Below are 24,905 nucleotides of genomic sequence, written 5' to 3' on the forward strand. Positions count from 1 at the left end.
TAACAAATTTCTTAATGACTTCAAAGGTTTTCGTCTCCAAGGATACTTCCTGTTGACATTGCAGAAATGGATTTTATATACATACATACATATAAAAGTTTTCTACCCTTCTTTTGTGGAGCTCTTTGAAGTCTCCTCACAGAATTTAATGCACATCCCATATCTTTCTATCATTTAAAAATGTTTCCAAAATGGCTCTTTTTCTTGATTTTATTATTGTGCATCTGGAATGAAACATTGCAGTACAGATGGTTTTGCACCTTCTAAAGGGCACTTGTAGAAGATACCTCTATAGTTCTGTTTGGACTAGTCAAATATTCTAAAGGATTTTATTCACATTTGAATTGTGGGCAATGTTCATTTTGTGACAGTAAAGGTCATAGAAATTTTAAGAGTTTTTAAAGTTCCTTTTGTTTTGAGAAATATGTTGAGATAGATGAAATTTTGTTTGTTCTTTTGTGATGAAATTTAAAAATCACATCCCTTCAGGATGAAGGAAACGGAGAGGGAGGAGTGCAAATAACAGAATAAAATGTTGTCATCTTGTAGATAATCAATTTCGAGCAAGTTACTTTATACAGCCTGAACTTACTCCCTCCCAGCTGGCTTTCAAAGACTTGGTGTGGAACTCTGAAAAAGATACTGTGAGTATTACTAGTGAGAAAGCTATGATACTGTTGTGTTATGAGGGAAATAACAGAATCTGTAAGTGTGAATTACTAGCAACCTAAAAAAAACCCATATCATATTATTGGGTAGATACTGCTGTGAAGCAGATGCCAGATTTTTTTGATGTCAATGTAGACTCCTTAGGCAGTAGATGTTACCGCACTTTACTAACAAGAAAAAAATCAAGAGAAGTTGTCATGTTGAGTTTTATGTAAGAGTTTCATCTTGGGCTTCTGGATTTCTTTCCTGTCTGGAGTGAAACAGATCTGCATGGCTGACAGGTCTGAGTTGTTAAAGCCTAAACTTTTGTAAGTCATTTTGAAATCACTCATTTCATTTGGCTTCTTTCATTCTGACTCACAATTAGATCTTGATTTACACCATTGTTAGACTACTTACAAAATAATTCTGGAAAAAACAGTAGCTCAGAAATTGTAATTGTCAGTAAGTCCTGAAATACTTAGGGAGGAAATTCATGGCAATATTCCCTCTCTTTCTTATGTGCTGCACTAAATATCTGTACCAATTTCCTTAGAAGAGAGCTGAAGAAGGCTTATGAAGAAATTTTGCTGCTAGTGCTTCACCAGCTTTAAAGATATAAGAATCTAATCTAGTGAACACTATCTTCTTAATAAACAAACACAAATAATAGTACATACAGAAAGAGCCTGTATGAAAGATTAAATCTTCCTTTTGTTGTCTGTATTTTAGATTCATCAAAGAACAACTCGAATATCCATGATTGTAACTTTATGGAGCTGTAAAATGATTCCTCTCCCAGGAGTCAGCATACAGGTTCTTAGTAGACATGTTCGACTTTGTCTATTTGATGGCAATCGGGTAAGTTACTTGGCTATCAAAAAAAAAAAAAAAAAAAAAAGTCTTGATCAGGTGTAATGCTTTAGGATCTTTCAGGAGTTCCTTAGGAACTGTAGTCTCATTAAAAGAGAAAGAGCCCTAAGTTCCTTAGCTGCTTTTGAAAATACTATGGATGTACTGATAATCCAATCTTGTCAGTAAGGATATGGTGTTTTTCGGCTCATTTCTTGGAGCATAATAATTTAAACTTTTTTTTTTCCAAACATAATGCTTACATATTCATAAGCATGTAAAATCCAAACAGCTTTTTTGAAATTGTATGGTATATAATAAAGAAATTAACAATATAAATTAATGATGTTTGTATAAATTGCTAGATACACACCACAATAGTTGTAATTTTAGGAACAATTAATTTCTTTAAATTCAGATAAAAATATCAACAAAAATTCATCTGAATCTGATAGCCTAATGGGAGCTAGGCTGCCGCAGCTTCATTCCCTCCAGGTGAATGAATAGCGAGGCTGAGCATGTATGTCCAACAGATGTAAACACATACACATATGTATACACAGGGCAGGCACATGGATCAGCACAGACAGAAACACTCAGCTCATACACAAACACAATTAGCACCAGCAACCTCTTCCTACTCCCTTCTCTGGCCATTCAAGAGGAAGGTCTTTCAATGAGAATTATATAATCATATACAGTGTGGATCCCTCCAGTAATCTGGGCCTAGACACTCGCGCTATCCTGTAGCTTGCCCCAGTATCCCCAGTAGCTGGTACCTGGACATATGAGCCCCCAAGGCCTGCAGCCCCTCTCCAGCTGCTGGTACAGATCTTGCCCATGCATGTGAATGCATGTGCAACCCAGCTAGGCACACTGTGGGTAGCTAGCCCCTGCATCCTTCCTCCCCACCAGTTGCCTCCCTCAGAGAGAGACATATGTGGGTCTCACTTGACCCTAAGGCCCCACAGTCTCTCCAGCAATTGTCCTAAACCCTCTGGTCCCCCTAGTAGCCAACTCTCCTGTGGACTTCAACATCTCTAGAGACACACATATGTGCACACCTGACTCTTAAGGCCAGCTCACTAGCTAGTCTGACTTGTTATTTGTTCGAAATTGCACACTGACACACACATCTTCACCCACTCTGATTGATGCCGCTCCAGACACACAGGACTCTGGCTCATGGTCTGACTCCAGTTGCTGGCATGTAGGTCTCCGTACACACACATGCACGCAGAGAGCTCCTCACTGAGGAAAATGAAATGGAGTTTAATGGGGGGACAGGACAGACTACTGATCAGGCTCAGGGTATGGCCTGACAAGCATATCGACCAGTACCTGTGTACAGGCAACTGGCCCCTTTTACCACCTTATCCATCTATTTTCTCACCCTTGTTCTTCCCTGAATCACCTTGATCTCTCTCTTTTCCCACCTTTGGTTACTCCCATAAAAATCCTGTAGTAAGTGTTGTGCAATCCCTAAATGCTCCTCCTCTGCATGCCACAATGTGTCCCTTACCCTTAGTCCCTTTAACCTCTTCTGGCCTGCAAAGTGATCTGGAGAACCTCTCCCGTTGACTCACTGCAGTGGGTGTCACACCCAGCCTGTAGGACTGATAGGTCTTTTTTGTGACTGCTCCAGGAGGCTCCATTTCTGTGTGTGTGTAATTGGGGTTCCTGGACCTGCTATTGTGTCTCAGTATTTGTAGAGAAGAGCCTTTGGGCTGGTTCTCTGCTGTGATGGGCCTGGGAGTAGCTGGGTCAGTATTATTCAGGTTTCCTCCCTGCTATTGTTCCTCTGTGCTCCTTTGCGTGCGTGCATGCAGAAATGAGCTTTTTTTTTTTTTTTTTTTATCATGTAACCTACCACTAACAATCTGGCAGTTTAGCTGTTCTGTTCCCCTGAATGCTCCTGGGGGAAATCGGAGTATATTACTGTACTTTATGAAGCAGGAATCCTTGGAAAGTACTCTGCTTGTGATTCTGTCCATGGTTTCAGAGAATACTTTCTCTATAGTCCTTTAAACTGAAACTATTTGATGAAGAGCAAGTGTAATTTTCTTTATTGCATGCAGATGGTTGGATTAATGTTAGATAATACTGCATTTTCTTAAAGTTGCATACCTTTCCAGGAAAAAGTTGTCTTAGCATTCTTCCCTGCTCTGATGTTTTAGGTGCTCAGTAACATTCATACAGTGAGAGCTACATGGCAACCTAAAAATCCCCAAACATGGACCTTTTCTCCAAGGGTAGGTATCTAGTTCAGAAAATGACATCGCCAGTAACTGTTTACAAGTTCTTTTTTTGCATATATTTATTACTTCTTGCATTCTTGCTGAAATAAAATGTACTACAAGGAATTCTCAGTAGGTCAATACTTTACCTGAGCATTTGGCTTTCAATAGCTAATTGTCTTACTGTGAATATACTGTCTTAGCCCCTGAGTAACTGTTGAGAGGAGATGTAAATCCTAATGTGTGGACTGTTTGCTTGTCCTTAAAACAGGACTTTTCTTGGCTTGATTGAAGTAACAGTCATTTCTCTCCTGAGCCAAGGGGAAACTGCTGGGGAAATAAACTGCTGACATACCTACGACTGGTCATCTGTAGATCTCCAGGCTGTTAATCAAAGGTCTAAGCATTGTTGTTTTTCCTAGAACCAAAATAACATCTAGAAGAGAAAGATTTGCTGAAATATGTGAATTCAGACTAACTGAAATAACACTTTTAGGAAAGCTGAAGTGCTGGTTCCTTCCTTGCCTGTAGCCATGACACCTTGAACAATGGTTGAACAGACTCGTGTGTTGTTGTTTTTTTAATTAAAAAAACACTTTGGAGAAAAGGAGTAGATAGAAGAAAAAGCAGCAGGAGGGCTTGATGATCCAACAGATGGCACTGGTTAAGTATGAATCAATATTAAGCTCACATTAGATAGTGTTCATGGAGAAAGAAAAAGTGATATCTTTTACCCCAGTTGTGGCTGTGGTTTTGGAGAGAATTAAATGCTTTTTAATACCTTACATTCTTTGATAACTTCTCACTAAAAAAAGAAAGTACCTTGCTAGCATAGCTATGCTACTTGGCAAGATAAAGAATAAGGGGAGCAGGGGATTCAACTGAAATTGGTTCTGTGCTCATCACTTTTTTATATATCATAGAATGGAGTCTTAGATTTTATGTGAAAGTCTGTCTTCAATGACCTTTAAAAATCAGAATTTTTTAAATATGTACATTCACTTTTTTTCCCTCCTGCATTAGGTAACAGGCATTTTACCCAGTTTGCTAGATGGTGACTGTTTCGTCAGGTCCAATTCTTCATCTTCAGACATTGGCATATTATTTGAACTTGGCATCACTTATATTCGCAATGTAAGTGTATGAAGTTGCAGACTAAGTCACTGCAAGTGTTACCAAAAACCATGTACAACACAAGTACATGTTTATAAAGTGGATCTGCTGTCCTAAATTCTGCTTTAAGATGCAGCATCTCAACACCAAACTGTGAGGCCCAAGTGAAAATGTAGCTGAATTATCTCTATTTTATGCAAGACTATTAAAGTCCTGCTGATGAACAACATGTCAGTAATCGATGATTCACAGAGACCTAATGGGGCATAATGGCACTTCTCTTCTAATCTGAGTAGTCAAGATTATGTGAAGTTGTCTCCTCTGTTTACAGAATGAGGTCAAATGAAGGCTGGAGGGTGTACACATTCCTAGCTGTTAGTAGTGCTTCTGGGTCTTAATCTCTCTGCTTGGTCTATCAGGTTGTCTTAGAAAGAAATGAACAATCTTTACCCCTAGTTTATATGTATGGAAGCTGGGGTACTGAAAAGTGAATTGGTAACTATCAGGGTCACACAGCAGACCTGGTGCAGAGGAAAAATGGAAATGGAGTTGATCTTGTGTACCAGCCCATCCATTTCCCAGGCACTCTCTCTCTCTGGTACTGTGAGTAAAGCTCTCTGATGCACAAGATCACTGATGGGGAAACTGTTGGCTCTGGAATCAAATGGCTAACTCTGTTTTTCATTTACATTTGTTTTCTTTCCTTCCTTTATTTCTTTAGAACATCATTGCAGGTTTTGGGAGTTTCACCTTTATATCTGTGGATTTCTTTATTTTCAGGAGCTTGATATACTTAGGAATATCTTAAGTGTATGCTGCCTGTCGTTATAAATCCTGATCTCTTAAATGTGTTTATTAATGACCAACTTCAGCACAACTATTTGATATTTGGTAAAACATCTTCAAACACCTTTGAAAGCGACATTGACAATGTTTGCTTACCATGAATCTGATTTTTTTTTTTTTACCATTTTAAGGGAAATTCTTTATGGAATATTCTAAATAGTTATTTATGGTTCAGTTACCCATTGCAGTTTAGCTACTTGAGTTAGTTGCTCTTTTATTTTCCAGTCAACAGGTGAAAGAGGAGAGTTAAGTTGTGGCTGGGCATTTCAGAAGCTTTTTACTTCTGATGGAATGCCTGTTTCTTCCAAGTAAGTTAGTCTTGATTTTCCTTTCTTGCTTCCGCTCATTTCCCTCCCCCCCATATATCTGTATGTATATATATATATATGTGTGTGTGTGTGTGTGTATGTGTGTATATATATATATAATTTTCTTGCTTGTTTTTAATGCAAATGCTTGTTAGGCTACAAGTAAAGTTCATATTTCAATTCTTGCTCATTGATATGGACAGGATATATCCAGTCTAATATGCAGGTTGTACTGAATCTCCCAGTGCAAACACTGGTTTTGCTTTCACACACACTGTACTTTCAAACAAACTATTTTTTTGTGGGAAAAGTGCTCCCTGAACCAACATTCAGATCTGACATGCTGCAATTTAATATTTGTTTAAAAATAGTCCTCAATAGAATTTGAAGCTATGGAAGTGCCTAAGTGAGTTAGGAGTTCTTAAGAGCTTTATTTATAAAATTAAAACCTTAAGTAAAACTTAAATTTTAATTTAAATCCTTTTAAATTCTGCTCTTTCTCTTTAGCTACCTGACCTGTGTGTGTATATGTGTGACTTCTATAGGTTTCTTTTGGCATTCAGAGAATGGTAGATAAAGGAGAGATGCTATTTGCACTGATGGTGTGAACTTAATTTGCACTCCTCTTTTGTATCCATAGGATATGATACAGCTTTTATTTAGATCACTTCAGTGTTTTCCATTGAACCTATTTAATCTCTGCACATGGCTCTTAAATATTCTCCACTCTTTGTAGCAGAAATACTCTTTTTGCTATCCAATCTCTGTAGTAAGGCTGCTAGGTCACCTCACCTTACTGTCCTGCTCTCTAGATTGTCTCTGCAATCGATATAAAGAGATAAAGACTACCAGGAGGACTGTAATGAAGACTGTGCTGTCCACCCAACTGAAGTGCTAGAGCATGGTTTTGTTTTTTAACTATACGCCCTTATAGTTCCACGGACACTTCTTCCAAGCTGGAAGAAGAAAACCAGATTAGACCTTCATTTCACAGTACATCAGCCACTGGAATAGCTGCACCATCTCTATCTGCTCTTTTACCTAGGTGTGAAATATGTGAAATTAGTATTAAAAATATTCCACTTTTCAAGATGAATAAATTAATATTAAAAATGCTCCACACTTTGAAACTAAAATTGGCTAGCTTTCTCACCTTGGAAAATACATTTCAGTGACTAAAAGTTCCATCCTTAAGTGTGCAGTAACCATTAGTTCCTAGGACTTAAACTAGGCAAAAAGGTTGTGCTTGTAACATTAGCATCTCTTATCCACCTGCTTTTCCAGAATGATATGAATATAAAGTCAATTTCAGGTTTATCATTTGAATTTTGATTACTTAGTAATTGGGCTTAGACAGTTCATATAAAATATTAGCAATAACCACAAGCACCTTTTCTGTTTTCTTTATTTGAGATAGCAGATAGGTTTTATCAGAGAACAGTGTGATACACTTCTCACGTATATTTTTTCATTCAGCTATGCTGATTTTCTTTCACAGGACATATGAACTGCTACTAAATGGTGGTACTCCCTATGAGAGAGGTGTTGAGGTTGACCCATCAGTATCAAGAAGAGGTTTGGTTTCTCCTAAACATTTCATAAATGAAGTCATGCAACAAATGTTTCATCTATTTCAGAGCATGCAATACTCAGCTACACTCTTGTTAGTAGGTGTTTACTACAGCCCAGTTTTGTGTTATGTGTTGCCATTTTGTCACTTTGCCTAGGAAATAACTAATTTTTAGGGCTGGTGGGTATCAGAACTGTCTGTCAGTGCCAATATTTCTGTAATTTCCAGTGTCTGTAGGTTGAGGATTACTTCTGATACATGTATTCAATTCTTTCTTTAATCCACACTTTACAATTCTTGGCCATTGGATAATAGTACAAGATTTAGCAATAAAATTGGTCTGTAGAGTTCCCAATCCAGACCAGCTTGTTTCTGTCCCTGTTGTTGGGATACCTGGTGTGAGGGGTACAAGCATAACAGGTTGTGGGCTGTGCTGTGAACTGTAGCAGGAAACTGAGCTAGATGGAAAGAACTTGCCCAAAAGACAGAAGCTTGCCTGAAGAGGTGATGATTGCAAGATGGAGTCTGAACAGGCAATCAGGAAGGGACTCCTTAGCCCTGCATTGCTGCTAAAGCCTCGTATCTTGAACTGAGTGAATGTCTGTGTTCCACATGTGCATAAAAACACTCCAGAGCATTTGCACTAGTTCTTCCCTGTTGTCTTGAATGCAGAGTTCATTTAGATGATAGGTCACACAGGAGGTGCTGTGGCTTTTCTCTGGAAGCTGTAATAACATCTATTTGCCAGTGACACACATTGCTGCAAGTTATAGAGGGCCTTTGCCTTTTGGATAAAGACACCTTACCTCCATTTTACTCCATGTATGTTATAATGAATCCACTCTTTCTAGAGAGGGGTAATAGCTTATGTTAGACCAAATGTTGGTGTAACTGGAAAATTCAGAAAAGTTTTCAGGCATTCTATTCCGCTTTCATGTCTTTAGGCTATCCTTAAACCAATATAGTTTCAGCAAAACAAATCTTACCAAGTTGAAATGTCCATTCTTGTTACATAATTCTTAATGTTCTTTCAAAATGACTGATTTTGTGTTTTGCGATTTATTTCTCAAGCAAGTGGTAGCGTTTTTCATCAAATTATAACACTCAGAAAGCAGCCTGCACTTCTCGTGAAACTGAGATCATTAAGCATGCAGTCAAAAGACATCCTGAAGTAAGTATTTGTTTATGTTGCAACAAAATTAAAAAGTATTTCAGATAATTTAGAATGGTCCTAGAGATCCCTGGAACACTGGCTACGGATGTCTCTGAAGTTTGTGTCACCTTTACATTGTACTCAACCTCTGTTTGAGGCTTAGAGCTATTTTATTGAGTGAAAGAATACCCCTAAAAGTGAAGCAAAAAGCTTTAAAGCAAAGGGGGAGGAGAAGGGAGAAAAAATGGAAAACTGCAGCAGCAGGAATTTGCCCCAGGCTCTGGAAATCTGGAAGATACTTTCAGTGCTTTCATGTTAAGTTAGTGTGTATGCGTTTAAATGAAATGTTCAGATAATTAGTACAAACCTCAGAACTTACATGGAAGTGAGCATAAATAGCTCCGTAAGCTAATGTGAAGTTTAGAAATTGATCCTATCTTGTTTCAATCTTTCTGTGTTCCCTAAAACTTAATGTTATAGCTGTATCTATGTATATCTTCAAAAGTTGCAATAGACTCATGAAGATGCCAGTATGAGCTAATAAACGTATCTTCATGAATCTGTTGTTACTCTCAAGTTTTGGAGAAAAATGCTTTGCAGGAACAATTTTGAATAAAAATCTCAACTTCATATTCTTTTTCCCCAATAGTTTGCTACCGGAAACATTAATTGGTAGTATGTGCTACATCCATCTCTTGATATTTTATCGACAAATACTTGGTGATGCACTCCTGAAAGACAGAATAAGCATGCAAAGTGCCGGTAAGAATTACTGTTGTAGAGAGGAACTTAAGCATGGAGAGCATGTTGACTTCAACAGGAGAAAGATCAGGTTCTTGATGAAAATTCTTTCTGAGGTTTCCCCTTCATGAGATTAGACAGGGGCCTGCAGGGGAAACTCTCACTAATATGGGGTACTCTTAGAGTTGTGCCCCCTAATAATGCTGGCATTGAGATCTGACCATCTCACATAGTTAGGCAATTATACTCTCTAGATAGAGGGTCTCAATATTATAACTTTCAGCCTGCAGGTGGGGACAAAATGAAACCTCTTGTCCCTGTTGATAAAAGAAGACAACCTCTCACTACAGCTATCATCACTGATCACCATCAGTGTGTTTGCATTTCAAACTAGTAATGTTTCAACTTGCATCTAATGAGTTTCTCTGACGTCAGTTCCCACAGCAGGATGCAAAAACTGCAAGAATAGTTTTGTTTGCTATGAAGTATGAATCAAGTGTTTTCAATGAAACTTGCATCAAAAAAAGCCACTCTTATGTGGGTAGATAAAGGGACTATTTGGAAATGTTTCCTTTTTACCACCCATGCAATGAGAGATTATACATTCACAAAGGCTTACTCATTCATTTCTAGCGTATATTTGTTCTTGTGAGTGGTAGAAGGGATCAGACAAACTTTTCTGTCATTAGGATCAGCTATTCCTGATTTTTCATGGAGCAGGAAGAGGCAGGAGAAGTGGAAGAGCTCTGATATAAAACTCTGCATCTTACTCCTTCCATCTCTTTTTTTCAATAAAAGTATAATAGTTTATATTCTTCTCTATTTTAAAATTGTATTTGAAATATAGCAAACTTATATTTCTTAACTGTACTATACGTGAATTATATCAGTACTGCAAAGTAATTCTTTCATGTGTTTTCTCTTGTCTTGTCTCCAGAGAGAATTATATATCAGCTATTCCCAAGACAAAAAAATTTACATATGCACATACTAACTTTTTAAACCTACAACCTCTAGCCATATTTAGATATCTAAAATTATAGGTTCATCTTTCAAAGATGCTCAGAAGTTAACTCCCATCCTGATTTTCATGAACATTAGTATACATTCTGAGTGCTCAGTGTCTGAAACATCAGACTCTTAATAAATAGTCTATTTAATAAACTCATCACAGAGAAACTGAAAATGCTTAGTTTTTAAAGGTCAGTTGAGAACTGCCATACTTACTTGATTTGATCATTATGATGCAGGCTAATAAATAAAGATGATGACTTTTGTTGGAGTTACGTTGCATCTATTTTGATTCAGTCTTGATTTGAAATGGTAGAAGCTTTATCCCAGTATTTCAGAATTTGTTCCAATAGGTAACTGTCATCACTATTTTGTGATGTAACAAAAGATTGCTCCCGTCATTTAAAAGTCAGCTAAAAATTTGGAAATAGGTAATTGAAAGTTGCTATAAAAAGCAGTTGGTTCTGGCTTACTTCCTTGAAATGTTCTGTTGTTAGTAAACATGTATTGCTTACTCCACTTTTGATCAACTTCAACATGAAGAAACAACATTGTACCTTTAAATAGTTAAAATCACAAGCAAAAGAAAACATTTTGACCGAAGTTCCTCTATAATATGTCACCTGTAGTACTACTATAATCTCATCTACAATCTCATTGACAAAAATATAACAGGCCCCCACAGCCACTGAGGTTTTAAGCATGTGTCTTGCCTTGTAACAGAGCACAGGGAGACAGGTCTGCCCTTTCTAATTTTGATACAGCCTGCTTGTTAAGCAGAAATGAGACCCACTTATGACCCTATGGATATTCTGGACAACATGCAGGAGACCTACACTGTTTGTTAATGTGCCCCATTTGGTAAATTTACCATGCCACTTGTTGTTATCTGGTTATCATAAAATCACACACAACGTGAGCCAGATTAAGGTAAAATGGAAGAATGTTTATTCATAACATCCAAAGCAGGCAGCACAATGTCAGATGTTTATAAAAAAAAAAAGACAGGTGCAGAAATGAGGGGAAGAAAGATTTTAAACTACCCTTAGATTAAATCAGTGTGGTCTCTCGCTCACCGGCATCTCATCATAAACTGGCAACGAGCATTGCATCTTCCATGTGCATCTTCTTTTGCAGATTGTAGCCATTAGAGAATTTGCTACAGAAAGCTCTCTTTGGAGAATGCAGCCCTTAGAAAGCTCTTCAACTTTCCCTGTTGCTGTGGAGTACTGTTATAGCTAATCTTCCTTTTGAAGTCTTCTGGGGAGGGGGAGGCTAGGGAGGGCTAGTCTGCTATCTTGAAATGCATTATCCTTGAATGTGCTTGTTTTATGTTTCAGATTTAATCTGTAATCCTATTTTAGCAACTTTCCCTCAACTCATGGATCAACCAGACCTGATGGATGCACTTCGGGTATGTTATCTCTGTAAGGTTCAACACATCTGACACACTAGGACTTCAAAGTAGTTTGCAAAATTTGAGCTTTTTTTTTTTTTATCCTGTGCAGTGATGAATGAAAAAGCCACACAGTGGAAAAGTTATGATTACTGAAGTACGTGTAGATCTCTTGTGCCTTAGCACCTTCAAAGTCGCAAGAGAATGCATGAATACCTTTAGAAGGGATGCAGAGACAGGAATTAATTAATTTAAACACTGCTAGCTGTGTAGCTACAGCAACACATTGCTCAGGCAGATTAGCTATTTGAATGTTTGTCGGGCTTCTAGAGTACTGCGTTCATGACATGTAAGAGGTTAGCTTCTGACTGGCAGTTGCAGAACAGTGCTCACCCTATTTACACTGCAGTCCCTTGCAGGTGTCCGTACTAGACAACAACAGCTGAGTTATTTCTGCTCAAAGAACAGTACTGTTAAAACTTGTCAGTATTTGGAGTTAGGCTATATTTTTTTTCTCTGGAACTTTTTAGTCAAGGAAGTTTATCTGTTGTGCATGAAACCATTCGTTTGATAACACTTAGTTATTACCTATTCTTTTTGGATAGCAATTAAACAAAGGTTTTAAAGTTCTACACAGGTTTTGATGCTTTGCATTTGTTTTTTCTTTTTTCTTTCTTTTTTCTCCATGTTGCATTCCAAAGGTTGGATGATCAAAAAAAAAAAAAAACAAAACAAAAAAAAAAAAAAAACACGTGTTTATAGGGTAGAGAAAATTAACCAGGGTTATGATTGATTGTTCTAAATGGCAGATCCCCTTCATTTCATTTATATGGCTCTGATAGTTGAAAAATCTCAAAATCCTTGCATCTGTAAAATCAGGTGGGATGGCTGTTTGCTTAAATCGCCTAATATGACATAAGGGGGAATAAATATGACACAAGGGGGAATGAGGAATGAGAGAATGGTGGGGCTGCAACAGCAGCATATGCTGCTGTGGGACTGCAATAAGAGAGGTTTTTCAGCTAATAATGGAACTTTTCTAAATCTCCACAATCTGTCTGATGTAACATTTTACATTATATTTTAGAGCGCTTGGGCGGATAAAGAAAGAACTTTGAAGAGATCAGAGAAGGTAAAATATTACAGGTGGTTCTTTGACATATATTAGAACTAATTCAAAATAGCAGCTCTCTGACAATGTTATTACTAGTTAACTATCCCTTTCGCCATAGGTATATTTAGAAAATATAGATATGCTAAATACAGTTCTTCACATTTCTTACCATATTTATAATAGCAAGCTAGAAAAGAAGGAATATGAAATTAACTTGCAACTTTTTGTCTCAGTGTTTATATATATTTCTTAACAGGAAGCTATGATAGATCCACAACCAAAATATGGTTGTTTCATAATGTGCTTCTAAGAGTTCGCTGGTGAAAACTTTCCACTTGTACGAAAGTTGCTATGCATGTCCACAAAACAGTCTTTCCTCTTCCAGCTTCTGAGCCCCAGTTCCCTCACATTCTGCTGGGGAGAAAGGCCCCCAGATTCTGTAATCTGTCTACTGCAAATGGTTGTAACCTCCCATTTTGGCAGGTAGGTAGCTGCAGAAGAACTGAATTGGCCGTGTCACATGGGCTACCTGTATCTTATCCTATCTCCTGTTTGCTGAGTGTAGAGAAGGCATATCTGTGAGAAAGGCATTGGTTGTTGATCCTAGACATTTCACTTCTTGGGAGCAGCAGAAGGATATTTCATTCATTGTGCATGCTAGTGAATAGATACACAAGGAGAGTTCTCCATTTATGCAAAAATACGAATCAAAAAGCCCTTGTGTCAGAACAGCTTTTTCAAAACTATTCAACTGAAATGAAAGCTGATTTGCTCAAAGAATTAGTAGCTCCTCAGGATCCTGGAACCATCCAGTTTTACCTGATTTGTGATATGCCACTCCCACAACAGGATTGCTGCCTGGCATGACAGCTAGTTCTTTTTCCTCCTTGCCTGCTTACATGACACAGCTGCTAAATCACCTGCTGAGACATGAACCATTCCTCCTCCAGGGGTAGCAAAGAGATATCAACGTCAGTCATATTGCTCACGCTTTTGGAACATTTCTAGAAGACTCTCAGTGGACAGTGAGTTTTTGAGGAGGTAGCGCTTTGTGTATGTTCTTCTTGCATGGAAGAGAGTATTCTAGTTTATTTGGGAAACAAGACATGCAAATCATGTTTGTTTAAAGTAAAGCAGTCAAGGATCTTTCAGTGTTTGATACTTGATGGCTGATTCTTAGTCTCTAGGTTTTACAAACTGGTCATTACCTGGGAGAGTACCATTCTCCCCAGATACAGAGTGACTTGTCAAAATGTGAAATAACATTACTTACAGCATGGCCTTATTTCCTCCTGAGAGCCATGCTGTTGTGATAAGCATGGGACTGTTCCAACTCTCTGCCTAGGGCAGTAGAGAAACAAGTGGAGTTTGAGCTTCCCAGGCAGGGAGCATATGTGCACTTCCCCCGGGACTGCTGCAAACACAGTCACTTAACTTGTGCATGCAGGGAGTATAGGAAGAAGTCCACATACACTAATATTTGATGAAGAAATATACATATACTCTGAGCAAAGGGCTTTCAGTAATCATTGTACAGATTGCTTTGCTATTTTATAGTATCATTGGCAGCACAAGCCACTTAATGCAAAGCAGCTAAAAAGTGCAAAGATCTCCTTTAGATTTGCAAAGGCTTGAACAAAAATAATTTCGAAAGCTGGGAAGTTTAGAGGTGAATTTATGTAGCAGAGCCTCAGATTTTCCATAGTAATAAATCTACCTCCAACAAAATTATTTCTAGAAAAAAAAATTAGGGAGCGATGGGGGAGCTGTCATTAAGACTACTTTGATTAATCCTAAAATATTAAATATTTAAACATTAATAAAAGAAGAAAAGGGCATTCACACTTTATTATTCCAACATTTCAGTGTGTTTCCTCCATTCACCCAACCCAAATTAAGAGTCTTTTGCAAGGGGCTTATTTGGATGAAAATAGGTTTAGTCAGATGATTGCTTTGTAAAAGATAATTAGTACTGTAGGGTGTGAAAACATCAAGGCTGACCCATTTGTGATATGCCTAAGCCAAGTTTAAGTACAATTCAGAAAATTTCTCTTAGTATAGCTGAATTATGTCATTAGGTAACTAGAGAGGATACAGAATGTTGCGTCTTGGAGTTTAATTGGGTATTGGAGCAGAAGGTTGTTACAGGTAGCTAGCCCCTGTGGGCCAAGAAGAAATCTGGAAGTTAAGACCTCTTGAACATAGATGAATCATCATGATGGAGAGCAAGGAGGGCTGTAGAAGGTTGCAAAGCTGAGATTTAAGTCAAAATTTTTAATACCAGACTACACAGCAATGCTGCCTCAGGCAAATTTTAGTGAGAGATTATATAAGAAAAATCCAGTATGAGGATGGTGAGGGGAACTTTTGCATACCGAGAAGCTTGTGTTCCATTTGGTGATTTATTCAGAGATGCAGTCTTGTTCCCTGGAGAAACCCCCTATGTGTGAAAGCCTCTATGACTGACAAGGTAAGTGTCATTAAATTTCCTCCTCAGCGGATGTGGTGGCATCTGAAAAATTGGCTGTTAATCACTCGTTGGTGTTTGGAAGAATAAGTGGATTGGAGGATATATTTGTTAATCTATAGGCTATATATATAGTTCTGGTGGTGAGTTTCAAGCTTCTCTGGACTAACGGGCATTTATTTAGCAAGACTGAATCTCCCATTGTTCTGGGAATTGGGTCAGCTGAATGCTTTTTTGGATTTTTTTTTTAACTGTGTCTATATGAATCTCTGCAGAAGTGCTTGAAAGCACTGAAATATTTTTCAATATTTTTCTTCTTTGCAGAGAGACCAAGAATTTATGAAGTCTCTGTTTGCCCTGGTGTACCATGACTCTGTCTTTCCTCTCCTCCAGTCCACTTTCCTCCCCAGTCACAAGTGGGCTGATGAAGAGTCTGAAGCATCTCGCTGGAAGGTGATTGCTGACTTCTTGAAAAAGAGCCGTGAGAATGATGGTGCACTTCAGTTTTTGCTGTCATCAGAAAACACTCACAAAGCTTTTGATATCTCAGAGTTGACTTATGATTTCTTAGGAGAAACTAGGAAAAACAATCCTGTAGTATGAATGGATTACAGAAGAACAATACAGGGTATAAAAGAATCGAGTAATAATATAAATGAATTCTTAACGCAGAGAAATTGTGCCTATCCAAAACAGATTTTGTAAGATTTTTTTAATATACTATCTGAATAGTAATAAATATTTTTACATATCTTAACACTAACATTTAGAGAGTCTAAAAAAAGTATGTTATCACTTTAGGAAATGGAAACTATATTTTAAATTTTCCACTTGGAAGTGTTAGCCAAAGCTACAGTTGTCAGTACCTACATGTGCCCGGTGTAGCCAAGTTGGCTGTTGCGGTACACCTAAGCTGAACTAACCCTGAGGTGTCACTTTTTTCATGCAGCTTCCAGTTAATTTCCAATTAAGTTTTAGTCAGTTTGAGTCCCAAACAGAAAACTATCACAGAACCCAAGTAGACTGATAGTAGTTAGGCAAGGAAAATAGTGATTTTTAAGAATGCTGTTGAGCAAGGTCATCCAGTGAGTAAAAAATTCATCTTTTGTCCAATCAATGGACAGTAGGTTGCTCTTTATTTAGACTGTTTGTGCTGTTTTCCTTTCCCACTCAGAAAAGGTTGGGTTATTCATAGGAATGTGCTTGACTCACCTAATACAAATAAAAGTTGGTGGGAATTCAGGGCATGCTATTTCCCTTATGCATGACAATGCCACACATCCAGTGCCTGTGGGGAGTAGTGGGGGAGATGGTTGTGGGAGCATGAAGTAGTCTGAACACAAAGGGGAGGAGACAAGAAGAATGGAAAGGAAAATACTTGGCGCTTGAAAGAGTGCGAGGGACAAAATTTGATTGCAGTGAATGTTCCTGTCCCAGCATGGTGTGGAATTGACCATGAAAGGTGTCCTTTCTTTTTTTCTTTTTCTTTTTTTTTCCCCTCCATCATTTAAAACCTCTGAATTGATCATGCATGGCTTATGCTGTCTATCTATGGCAGTGTTGGGCACAGCTCAGATCCTTGCTGCTTTCTTGACCCTGTGTCAGTGCCAAGGAATGTAACGTGGGTCAAGGTAACTGGAGGGTTACTGAGGACCCCTTCAGCTCAAGGAAGTAGTGTCATGCCAGGCTGGGCTAGTCTATGACTGTGTCTGTGTGGGTGTGTCAGTTTAAACCTAGCATGGGAGTGGTGTGGCACAAATACAAGCGTAACAGTCAGAGCGACGGTAGCTGAGAAGAAATGGCATCAGCAGGTCCCACTCCATCCACTGCCTCAGCACAGCCCTCCCTGCCATCTGGACCAGCCGTGTTTAAAACAGTCCCCTATATGTTCATGCTACCTGAGATAGTAAGTATGCTGAGCTTTGCTTTGTTTTAAAACCCAAATAATTGTGCGAGCAAATTGTGGGGCTGAAAACCTGGGATTAGCTCCAAGAGATCCTAAACAGTGGAATGGGAAATAATATATTTTCTTTTAGCCTATACTGAACTCATAAAGGTGGTCTTGGGGCTCATGGCAACGTGAGGATGAGATGATCTCCAGCATCATTCCCAAGCCTGTAGAGAGCTGTCTGCTCCTTTGTAGAGTTGAAGTGTTTTTAGTTATGAAATAGAAATTGGAAACTACCTGCAAATTAAGGAAAATGTGTTCTCTGTATGAAAGTCTGTGGAGGAATAAAAGGATGTAGACAGGTGGGCTTTTGGTTATGTGTGAGATTTCATATTTTTTTTTAAACATTTCTGAGTCCAGAGGGCATCCCATGTGACCAGTTAAGATAATTGCTGTTGTACTTTGATACGTAGTTCATAACCACAACCCTGATTGCCGGCAGCGTGCACTACCCATGCTTTCCTGGGTGCATTCACTGCAGCTATTTGGAAGTCACATTGTGAAATTGCACAAGCTGTTGCAATGATGAATTTAGATTCACTATATGTATCTATCTAGAAGGGGAGGGTGGTTGAAGAAAAGTTCAGCCTGAAGGAATTTTTTTTCCCCCAAAGACACTCTAAGGCCATATATCCTGACTTAGAGATGTCATTTCTTTACCCCTGCTCCGTGGGCTCTGTGGTGGTGCCTTTGTTGTCTTCCAATTTCATGTCTGCCAATTTTGGAGCTGAGGTTCTCCTTTAGCAGTGTCTCCCAACTGAGCCATGGGAGAGAGGTGTTTTTGTCATAGCCCAGTAGCTGAACTTTGTTGCAGGCTTGCTCCTCTGTGCTGCCCAGGGCCAGGAATGACTTGGTTGATGACAGCAGGCTCAGATCTCCCAGCAGCAGCGTGTATCGGGAGGAGTTTCATCCACAGGAGATACAGCTGCACAAGGCAGAATGAGCTTATTCAGATAATCCTCTGTGTATTATTTATGCACAGTAAATAGTTTAGGTGGATCCAGAACAGAGATTCATTCTGGGCTGGCACACTGAGTTAGGTGGTAACTTCCTCCTGCTGTGATTTCAAACTTGGGAGAGCTAATGTACAAGCAGGGCTGGGCTGATGTGGACAGTTAAAGTTGCCTGATATTTTCCCAGGTAAAACCACAGCCCTCAAATTGAGATTTTCCTTCTGTCGAACATGGGAGGAATTGTTTTGTTTTCTTAAGGAATGTATTAAGTCATTTCCCAAGGAAGATATTCAAGGGAAATAGTTTCAGCTTATGTTAAAAAAGCAGTGCTATGTTGTCATGCTTTGGGAGGGTGGAGAGCAATGGATAATTTTCCGTTTGGGAGTCATCCACTTTTTAAATAGTGTACAAAGCTGTTGTCCTTACTCCTCCCAACCCCTCTCCTCACCCCTCCCCCCCAAAGGAGGAAATCTCTGTGACTGACATTTTACAGGTGTGAACTTGGATATAAAAGGGATCAAAGGGCTTGCTACTGGGTTGGAATTGTTGCCAAATTGGGAGAACAGCTAATATGCTAGAGATAGAGGTATCATTGGGAGAGGCTGTGGGGTCTTCATCTTGAGAGATATTCAAATCACACCTGGACAAAGTTGCCTTGAACAGTCTGATCCAGCTTTGAGTCAGTTCTGCTTTGAATGAACACCTAGAGTAAAGAACTCCAAAGGTCCTAGCCCACCTTCACCTTTCTACAAATCTCTGTATTTTCCATCCAGACCCCCACATTGTTATGTTAAAAGAGCAGCAGCAATGTGCTGAGAGAGAAACCCACAGCATTTGTCCTGATCAGACAGGCACTGAGAGCACTCAGAGCAGGGCAGACGCACCATCTCAGGTGAGCAGGTGTCTGTCAAGATCAGTGTTGTGCAGGTGTTGCTACCCCATGTCCCTGTGATCTCATCGTGCTTGTGCCCATGGCTTGAAGGAAGAGTAGACATGGGGTGCTGCTGCCTCTGCATGGAGAGTTGAGCCAGAGCTTCCTTGTTTGTAGCTGTGGGTAGGTCTGCAGCACCCCTAGCAGATGTGGCTCTCCTTTACGCTACTGACGTCTGTGGTTTCCATATGTGCAAACAAACACCCAAGGGCTGCAATGTTTCCAGTGCTGAACAGCCATACTGCTCTGAGCACCGGCTGCCAAATGCTGGGAGGAGACACAGGTGTCTGATGTAGTCTGGCACGATTCCAGAGCTGAAATCCCATTTTTGCTTCATGTCAAGGCCATCCCCACCCCAGGCTGTAAGGGATCTGGTCTCCCTAGGTCACACCCAGGACCTGAACCACACTTGCTTCTTGACCTCTGGCAGAAATGTGGCCGGGGAGGGGGGGGATTTCTGAGGAAGCCACCAATGGAGAGAGAAGCTCAGACTGATTGCTATCTGTCACTGCTGCCAGGGCTTGGTGTCTGAGGGCGCATTAGACCTGATAGAGGGTTCAACTTGTTTTTGTCCGTTAGGCACAGTGAGGGGATGGTGGAGCTCCTGTACAGCTGGGCATGGGGGCTGAATGTGAGCTCAGGTTTCACAGGATGTTGCTGCCATAGCGACACCTTCCTGTTCCTTTGCATGTCTTGGGGGAAAATGCAGCTCCCCTGAATTCCCGGGTCAAGGGGCAGGTTTTAGGCTTGTATGTGGTGGCCTTTCGGGCTGGGTTTGATCTTTCCAGCAAGTTCCTCTCAGTTCAAATTTTGTGGCTCCATCTCATGCCTAGGGAGTGTGTTGTGGCTAGCATCATTCACGGGAGACTGCTGGCTTTGGATGAATCCTGGTTGTGTTCACTCAGCAGCCCAGGGAGTGTTACCAGCACACGCTGTCCTGGCCTTCATCCCATGCTGGTTGGCAAGAGCCAGCAGAGCATGGCACAAGCAGTTTGATGGTGTTGGGTAGCATAAAATGCAGGATGGGTGGTGGTAGGAACAGCTAGGAGGGGTCTGATACTGGATTATTCAGTTGTAGGCAGCTCAGGTGCAGCATCTCTTCACAGCTCATAAATACCTCCACAAAGATAGCAGAGCCCAAAGACAAAGGTCACATGTTTTATCAGCATTCAAGATTGTCTTCCTAGAATTGCCTGTCATAAAGATGTTCCCAGCCCCTCTTCTGCATATGAGAGCAGCTGAGATTGGAGCTCAGCCCTTAGGTGGCTCCTGCAGCCTTGTCCTTCCTGTGCTTGTACAGCACCCACGTCCTTGCTGCAGCCACACATGGCACCTCTTGGAAAGGAGCCCTTTGAAAGCACCTGCCATCCAGGCATCTGCCCAATTAGGGCCAGCTCTAGCATGCTGCCAGCTCATGGAGGTGTCAGGACAGCTTGGCAGAGAGCCAGACTGCTGGCCAAGCAGGAGACACAGCCTGCTGGGAGGCCACCAGGCTGGTGCAAACAGCATCCCTGGCCATAGACTGTCAGCCAGCAATTGCTCTGAGTGTTCAGCAGTCCCTGGTGGGGGTTATCATCAGCTTTGGGGAACATCCTCCAAAAGGAAAATGCTTCTGCTTAGTGCTCAGCATGCTCCCATGAGCACAGGCCACCCCAACACCACTGCTACGTGGCAGAGTGAATCACAGCCTGGTCTTGCCTGAGCTGGTAGAGCTCATACTCCAAAGGAAGTGTCTGTAAGGACCTGACAGTATTTGGAGCAGGGCTATGACCCTCATCCAGCCCCATCCATGCTGGCTTTGCACCACCTGCCTTTAGTCAGCTGCCATCAACAGGCATTGTGGGACGGGCAGAGTCCAGTGCGGGTTGTTGGAACCATGGGGAAGGGAGGGAAGGAGGGAGATCGGAATGAATTCACATAGAGCAATTTGTTCTCCCCAACCCATGTTCACCAGAGATGCATGTGTTTGTCCCTGGCAGGTCTGTGGGGCCTGGGTCTGGATCCTCATTGCTGCCACCTCCGTCTCTTTTCCACTGCTGCAGGGATGGGTGATGTATGTGTCCCTAACCTCCTGCCTCCTCTCTCTGCTGCTCCTTTTAAGTTACCTCTTTGGATTTCACAGAAACAACGAGAATTGGAGAGTGCTGGTAAGGATGGGCTCGGAAACTGGGCAGAAGTTGGCAGCAGCAGCTAATAACAGCAGGGCAAGCACAAAGCTGCTGCGATTTGCACTGTGTTTGTTCTCAGCTGGTTCTAAGCCATTGTGCAGAGGGATGTCATCCCCTCAATGGAGGCACAGTCAGGCCTCGGCTGGAAATGCTGGGGGAGAGGGTGGGGGGTAGGGGGGGAATTGGTGCCATGCCATTGCCTGGGCACCTGGCTGAGTCCCTTTGAGGGGGCAGGACAAAGGGGGAAGGGCTCAGGGAGCAACAGGAGCAGTCCCCACCTCTGTCCCAGTCCGCTTGCAAGCCCTTGGCCAGGCCCTATGTTCTCCACTTGAAAACAGGTTCTTGGGACTCTGCATTGCCTGGGAGTGAGATGATTTGACACCAAAGCTGAGTAATGCCTGGCCTCAGCCCCTGCCATTGCACGGTGCTGTTCTTCAAACTGCAGGTGGTTTCTGAACCTTTCCCAGCAGACTCAGTTTCTGTGTCTGTGCCCCATACCAGTACCCACGCCTGCAGAGGATATACCGTGGCATCTCTTGACCTTAGGGTGAATTGGAGAAGGGTGACAGTGGAGTGGGTTTTAATCCATGCCACTCTCTTGTTTTGCAGGACAGCTTGTATCACGGTGCCACAGCCATTTTGTATATGAGTGCTGCTGTCTTGCAAGCCAATGCGACTATCCACTCTGAGTCGGGCCCAAACTCGCCACTGTACTACCAGCTCAACAGTGCTGCATCGGTGAGTTGGGCACTTCCAGTTCAGAGGGGTTTTCTGCCCATGCACACACTGTCATCCTCCATGGGCTCCAGTGAGGCACCAGAAAACCCCAAGCAGGTCAAAACATTGGCAATTTCTGCCTAGGGAGAAGCAGGAGCAAATGTTCAAGCTCCGTTAGGGCCAGCCTGAACCAAGCCTTGTCCAGCCCAACAGTGTGTTGCACTTTGCAGCCAGACATTACACTGCATGTCCATGAACTCTGGATGTGCTTCTGAGGTTTGACCCCCTTTCTCCATCACCTTAGGCAGCTAGAATGGATTTCTCTGTTACAAGCACCTCAGGGACAGTCTTGCATGGCTTCTTCCTGGGAAATGTTGAGGCATTGCCTCTTCTACTGAGGCTGGAAAGAGAGGTCTAGTCTGGGAGTTTTCCTCAAGACATGAGCACTGAGGGAAGATGGAGTTACTCAAAGAGAGTAACTCCTCGGAGCCAGGCAGCATTCTGACTTCAGCTTTTATTCCTCTTTCTCTCTTGCAGTTCTTTGCCTTCATTACGACCTTCCTGTACGTCCTTCATGCCTTCAGCATCTACTACCACTGAGCCTGGAAGACATAACAGCCTTTGCAACTGCAAAATGTCAGCTTTCCCAGAGCGAGAAAAGTACATGTTTCCAGCAAGGATTTCCCTGCCCTGATACTGTATTGTATCCCATGGAGATGATGGTTATTTTTGTCGCTGCATTGAAGGAGGGATTTTTTGTATGGTTGTGTCATGTCAGTGTGGTGATAGGGGACAGTTCTCATCTGGTCTGTGCACTCTGCTTTCCTGCAAGGGGAGGTATTCAGCTGCTCATGGCACTGCTGATTCTCTCTCTGATGGCTGCTGCCCTTTCCTGGCCCAGAACAGCTGTGAGACCAGCCCTAATGCAAAGAGCTGGTCATGAAGCTTGCCACCAGACACTATGGCTGGACAATGGGAATTGGATATGGGCTCTCAGCCAGCTGCTGTCCCTGGTGACCCACTGAGCCTAGCAAAGGCCAGGGACTCCCTGGAGAGGACTTCTTGGTGCTAGGCCAAACCTCTACTCTGATTCCAGGTCAGAATTAGGGCAAAGCATGCCCCATGCTGCCCACTGGGACAGCACTGGGCTTATCCACTTTATCTTGGTCCAGGTCCCTGTGCCTATGGAGGCTCCCCATGGCCCTGCTTCACATCCCAGGTGATGCTAGCAGTAAATCTTCTCAAAGCACCAGAGCAACCCTGGGTGGATGCAGATGCAGAGCTGAGAGCTGCATTGCTGCAGCAAACCTGACAGCCTGCCAATGCTAGTGCCATGTGCAGAGCATGTAAATGTTATGTCCCAGATCAGCATTTATTCAACCTTGCTAACACGTGCAGTCCTGCTGTCATCCAGGGGTCTGTGCATTGGCCTTATAGGGGCTTGGAGAGCTTAATACAGGCCCCTCTGAGCACCCTTGGGGCCCTTCTGACACATCCCATTGAGGCTGTAGGGGTCTTGTGCCCTGCAATGATCCTAGTGCATTGCAGCGATGCTTGTTTTTTAAGATAGGTTTGATCCTCCAAACTATCTGGGCTCAAGATATGGGCCAGAGGATCCCTTCCCTTTCAGGTCACATACTTGTGGGCATTATATAAAATAAGGCGCAGATGGTATGGGTCCAACTACCTCTACCTCAAAGTAGGGGCCCTCACCATCTCTCACCTAATGTACTCATGAGAAAGGTTTGTCTGACCCTTCTGACCCTGCAGCTATCCTGAGAAGTCTGCCCCACAGCTTCCTCCCCCCACCCCCCAAAAAAATCCCATTGTCTTCCTTTCTTACACTTGATGCTTCAGATTTCTCCATGTCCCTTGGGGACAGGACAGCTGTTTATTCCCTGCAGCACTTTCGCTGGTTCCTCCTTCCTGCCCACTGCAAAACTCTCCATCATGCTCCCAGATCTGCATCCAACCCCCAGATGGCTCTGCTGTGTCAGTGCTGCTGGCTTGCACTGTCTTGCCAACACACCCAGTGCTACCCAGGCTGCTTTGTCCAAGCCCTGGAGCTGGGGCACTTGTTATGGGGAGTGGAGCAGCAAGAAGGCTAGTGGGAGGCCCTTGGCGAGAGGTGACAGGATCAGCGCCCATTTTTGGAGCTACATGTGCTGGGCATGCAGGGCCAGGGAGGAGGCAGCTGCATCACTTGCTTCCAAGTCCTGGCACCTGCAGAGTGGAAAGCGCTGTACATAGGGCCTGGCCTAAAGAGGTGCTTCTTCCAGGGAGTCACTGGTGTGCAGAGAGTTAATGTGTGCTGCTCATCTCTGGCTGTCATGGCCAGAGTCCTGTGACTTTGCTGGGCATCTGAGTGAGTTTGTCAGAAAGAAATAAGTGCTCTGTATTATGGAAAAGGAAAATGACCTCCTTGGGCTCCAGACTAGAAAAGCAATTAAAAGAAAATGAAATGTCTTGGGAAATACCATTATTTTAGGTCATTTTTGTTATTCTGAGGTACCTCATCTCTTTCCAAGATGCTAGGGATGAACCACTTTGAAATATGACTGCCCTTGTTTGTCTTGGGATGCATCTTCCTCTGTGAAAAATTTCCCAGTCCTGCTGCTTGCCAGTAGCCAGCAGATTCTGGCTTGCAGGAGCTGCTAGTTGTCCTCATGCCTATTATTGTGACCAGCTGGTGCAGGTAAGGACATGCTAACACACAATGCAGATAAAGGGGA

General features: G+C 41.8%; 1 protein-coding gene across 3 annotated transcripts in view; it reads left to right on the forward strand.

Annotated features, from left to right (window-relative positions):
* LOC134138261 (nephrocystin-1-like) overlaps positions 1-24,669 on the forward strand; it is a 31,747-nt gene extending 7,078 nt beyond the window's left edge. Inside the window, exons 10-23 of one of the 3 annotated variants that reach the window (XM_062571660.1) lie at positions 550-644; positions 1,381-1,509; positions 3,678-3,752; positions 4,761-4,871; positions 5,922-6,004; positions 7,503-7,579; positions 8,646-8,745; positions 9,377-9,489; positions 11,820-11,893; positions 12,963-13,007; positions 15,781-15,909; positions 21,268-21,435; positions 22,066-22,194; positions 22,711-24,669. In XM_062571660.1, the coding sequence (XP_062427644.1) occupies positions 550-644; positions 1,381-1,509; positions 3,678-3,752; positions 4,761-4,871; positions 5,922-6,004; positions 7,503-7,579; positions 8,646-8,745; positions 9,377-9,489; positions 11,820-11,893; positions 12,963-13,007; positions 15,781-15,909; positions 21,268-21,435; positions 22,066-22,194; positions 22,711-22,773 (1,391 nt within the window). In that variant the 3' untranslated portion in view covers positions 22,774-24,669. Of the gene's footprint in view, positions 1-549; positions 645-1,380; positions 1,510-3,677; positions 3,753-4,760; positions 4,872-5,921; positions 6,005-7,502; positions 7,580-8,645; positions 8,746-9,376; positions 9,490-11,819; positions 11,894-12,962; positions 13,008-13,374; positions 13,473-15,780; positions 15,910-16,207; positions 17,363-21,267; positions 21,436-22,065; positions 22,195-22,710 lie in introns of those variants that run through there. The other 2 variants (XM_062571662.1, XM_062571663.1) reach the window with 2 other exon arrangements.
* The last annotated feature ends 236 nt before the right edge of the window (positions 24,670-24,905 follow it).

This window comes from Rhea pennata, chromosome 3 (genome assembly GCF_028389875.1).
Source record: "Rhea pennata isolate bPtePen1 chromosome 3, bPtePen1.pri, whole genome shotgun sequence".
NCBI lineage: Eukaryota > Metazoa > Chordata > Aves > Rheiformes > Rheidae > Rhea > Rhea pennata.